The 3,905-nt window shown below is 40.5% G+C and overlaps 1 protein-coding gene across 1 annotated transcript; it reads left to right on the top strand.

The window, feature by feature from the left end:
* Window positions 1–2,070: 2,070 nt before the first annotated feature.
* On the top strand, window positions 2,071–3,042 carry LOC308260018 (olfactory receptor 5M11-like; the record flags this gene model as incomplete). The annotated part of the gene is made up of 1 exon (XM_080691358.1): window positions 2,071–3,042. One exon carries the CDS (start codon window positions 2,071–2,073, stop codon window positions 3,040–3,042), a length of 972 nt encoding a protein of 323 aa, XP_080547484.1.
* Between the last annotated feature and the right edge of the window lie 863 nt (window positions 3,043–3,905).

Raw genomic sequence — 3,905 nt, 5'->3', positions numbered from 1 at the left:
ATTTTATTTTATTTTATTTTGTTTTATTTTATTTTATTTTTTGCCTCCAATTTTAAATGGGAAAATGTAGTGACACATCCAACTGCAAAACTTTTAAGCTGCAGAAACACCACTATCTCCAGGACTCCTGACAGATTTCTATACCAAGATATGCTATTGCTTCTAAGTGTGAGATTCCCAGGACACATGAGCTGCACATGATCCATGGGTGTGAGTCAGCCCGAGCTAGAACATGCCTATGTGTAAGGGGAGGTTGTGACACTGCTCAGCTCTCCACGCTGCACTATGTAAAGATGTCAGGAGTGTCCCTGTCCCCAGCTCTCTCATATTTTAACTGAAGGCCTCCCATGTTCATGTAGGGAGTTTCATTATACGGTCAGATTCAGGGAGATGATATTTTATTGCAGCATCCAATAAAGGAGGTTCTCAAATCAGATCCACTGAGTTGATGTCTCCTATCCAATACCCACTATCAGTATGAACTTTACCTAGTTATTTACATTTTCTCTACTTTATTTTCCTCAGTAGTAAGAGTACGATAAGGGGTAGTACCTACCAAAGGTAGTGTTGTGAGTATTAACTCTTTAATTGCATATAAAAGTGATTTATATATGCCACCAATAACAGTGCATTTTAAAATGTTTCTTAAGTACTTATTAAATTACGTAAAGGGATAGAGCAGCCAAAGGAGGCTTAGTTGCTTGTCTGCTTTCCAAAATGCGCGGCACCTCATTTTGAACAAAGTTAAAAATTAGAAAAAAAAGTTAGTTACTTATGAAAGAAAGTGTGAAAAATTAAATCAGCTCAAGAGAAAGTAAGAGTCAATTCAGTACTGACTAGAAGTGATTTGAGAAGAAATAAAAAGCCAGAAGGAATTATACTACCTGTAGTTTACTACAAAGAATGTAAAATAGGTTAGATGAAAACTACACAGCTCTTAGTCTATGGTGTGTGAGTGTGTGTGTGTGTGTGTGTGTGTGTGTGTGTGTGTGAACTCAGGGTTATTCTACCTCCAAGCTATACCCCCTGTCCTTTTTATGTTTTGTTTTGAAACAAGGTCTCTATAGGTTGTTGAGGATGTCTGTGAACCCGTAATCTTCCTGTCTGGGCCTCCCAAATACTAGGATTATAGGCATGTGCCACCATGCCTGGATCAACACTTGAATTAGAATCCTGTGCATAATTATCAAAAAAGAAGACCATAGTATTCCATATTAGATGCTCTAAAACAAAATGAACTTACTTAAAAGGCTTATGGAGAAATTTCTTTGCAATCAAACTGCAAGAAACACATTTCTCCTTATGATATGACATCACGCAATACTCTGATAAATAGAGATAAGAGTAAACTACAACAAATAAGACATTATCCCACCAGCATTTTTCTTTCTTTTTTCCTTATTAAAAATCCAGTATTGCCAGGCGTGGTGACGCATGCTTGTAATCCCCGCACTTGAGAGGCAGAGACAGGAGGATCACGCAGGTTCGAAGCCAGCAGCGCTGGCTTTAGAGACCCTGTTTTCAAATAAAATATATATTAAAAAAAAAGGTCTGGGAGTGTATCCTGGAGGTAGAAGGGCTTCCAGGAACCCCAGTACCACCAAAAAACAAAAAAAATTCAGTATGTAAATGTGTGGCAGACAGATATGATAAAGTATTAACTGGCTGTTGATAAATGAAGACTAGGTAAATAATGTCTTGGTAGAAATATAAAATTATAATATAAAAATTAATTTGGAAATACATCTTTGAGGTGCTAGGGTTTGAACGAGGGATGTTGTATCTCTGAACTATACCCCTAGCCCATGGATTTATATACTTACTGGTTTGCTTACTTATTTACTTACTCATTTTGAAACAGAGTCTTCTTGTTAAATTATCACCTGCTAGCCTTGAAAGTGGGAGTCGCCTGCCTCAGCCTCTTAAGTACTGGAATTACAGATGGGCACCACTGCACCTGGCTGAGAGAGTACATTTTTAAGAAAAATGTAATTTCAGCAGTCACTACTTTTTACCTTCTTGTTGGCTAGACTTTTGTGGTTCCAATAACAAGACCCTGACTCTCAGGAAATGTCCTTCACAAACAGCACTGCGGTAGTAACAGAATTTGTTTTACTGGGGTTCACAGATCGCCCTGAACTCCAGGCTGTCCTCTTTGTGCTGTTCCTGGTTGTTTACCTTGTCACCCTCACAGGCAACCTGGGCATGGTGGCCTTGATCAGACTGGACTCCCGTCTGCACACGCCCATGTACTTCTTCCTCACCAACTTAGCCTTTGTGGACCTGTGTTACACATCAAATGCAACCCCTCAGATGCTGGCCACCTTCCTCTCTGAGAAGAAGACCATTTCCTTCGTGGGCTGTTTCACTCAGTGTTACCTCTTCATTGCTCTTCTCCTGACCGAGTTTTACCTGCTGGCCGCCATGGCCTATGACCGCTACGTGGCCATCTGTGATCCTCTGCGCTACAGTGTGCGCATGTCCCGCCGAGTCTGCGTCTGCTTGGCCACGTTTCCTTATGTCTATGGATTCTCGGATGGGCTGTTCCAGGCCATCCTGACCTTCCGCCTGACCTTCTGTAGATCAAACATCATCAACCACTTCTACTGTGCCGACCCACCGCTCATTAAGCTTTCCTGCTCCAATGCCTACGTCAAAGAGCTTGCCATGCTCATCTCGGCATCCCTCAACCTCTCGCTGTCCCTCACCATCATCCTGGTGTCCTACATCTTCATCATCGTTGCCATCCTCCGCATCAGATCAGCAGAAGGAAGGCGCAAGGCGTTCTCCACCTGTGGTTCCCACGTGGCAGCTGTCACCTTGTTTTATGGGACCCTCTTCTGCATGTATGTAAGACCACCGACAGAGAAGACTGTGGAGCAATCCAAAATAATAGCTGTCTTCTACACTTTTGTGAGCCCAGTGCTGAATCCGCTCATCTACAGCTTGCGGAACAAAGACGTGAAGCAGGCCTTGAGGAATGTCCTCAGGAGAAACAGCATCAGGACCCGGTTCATGACCCTATTTTCCAGTAAAGGGTAATGCTGTCATTTTGGCTCAAATGCCTTTGTATTTTAATAATGGATTTGAGTATTCTCTATGGATCTGTTTTGAATGTCCAACTGAAATTCTCCTATTTGGTGAACAGTTTGCACTTAGTTTCCAAGGCCTTGCTCATCAGTATGTATTTTATGGACTGGCAGTCTATCGGCACTATATGAGAGGTTATTTGAAATGTAGAAATACAAGTCAAGACAGCTTCAGCAGCACAGCAAGACTAGACTGTCATCAACCTAGTGACACCCTGTTTCAAAACAAAACAATAAATGGCTGGGGGTGTATCTTGAAGGTAGAGTGCATGCGTCTGGGCTCAGTTCCCAGTAACATACAGAAGCACACACACACACACACACACACACACAATTTCAAAAATTGTATATGTGTTTATAAGTATATATTAAATATTAGCATGTACATTCAATATGTTAATAAGATCTCTTTTTGCTATTGTTTGGCTTTTGTTTATTTGCTGTTTATTTTTCTATTGGTTGGTGGGTTGGTTTAAAAGAAAAACACTCCCAGGTAGCTAAGGCAGTAGGCTAGCCCTAAAGCTAATCCTAACCCTTTATTTATTATAAACTAATAAACATCCAAAGATTTCCAAGTCTTCTCAGAACATACAAGTGTAGATTATAGCAGGATCTCAGAAATCAACTAAAATTCAGGACTCAAAGGCCATGAACACTTGCTGTCTCATCATGTATTTGATATCTATTTATTAATATATAAGTATTGAGTTTAAATATGAGTCTCATATCTCACAACCTTGATATTTTTTAGAATAAACTTAATTTCTCAATATCAGTTGTCAATTTGGTATTTTTCTTAAAAGACTGGGGCCAGGG

The sequence above is a fragment of the Muscardinus avellanarius genome, assembly GCF_963383645.1.
Source record: "Muscardinus avellanarius genome assembly, chromosome: 1".
Taxonomy (NCBI): Eukaryota; Metazoa; Chordata; class Mammalia; order Rodentia; family Gliridae; genus Muscardinus; species Muscardinus avellanarius.
The sequence above is the reverse complement of the archived record's forward strand: the minus strand, read 5'-3'. Positions and strand labels throughout refer to the sequence as shown.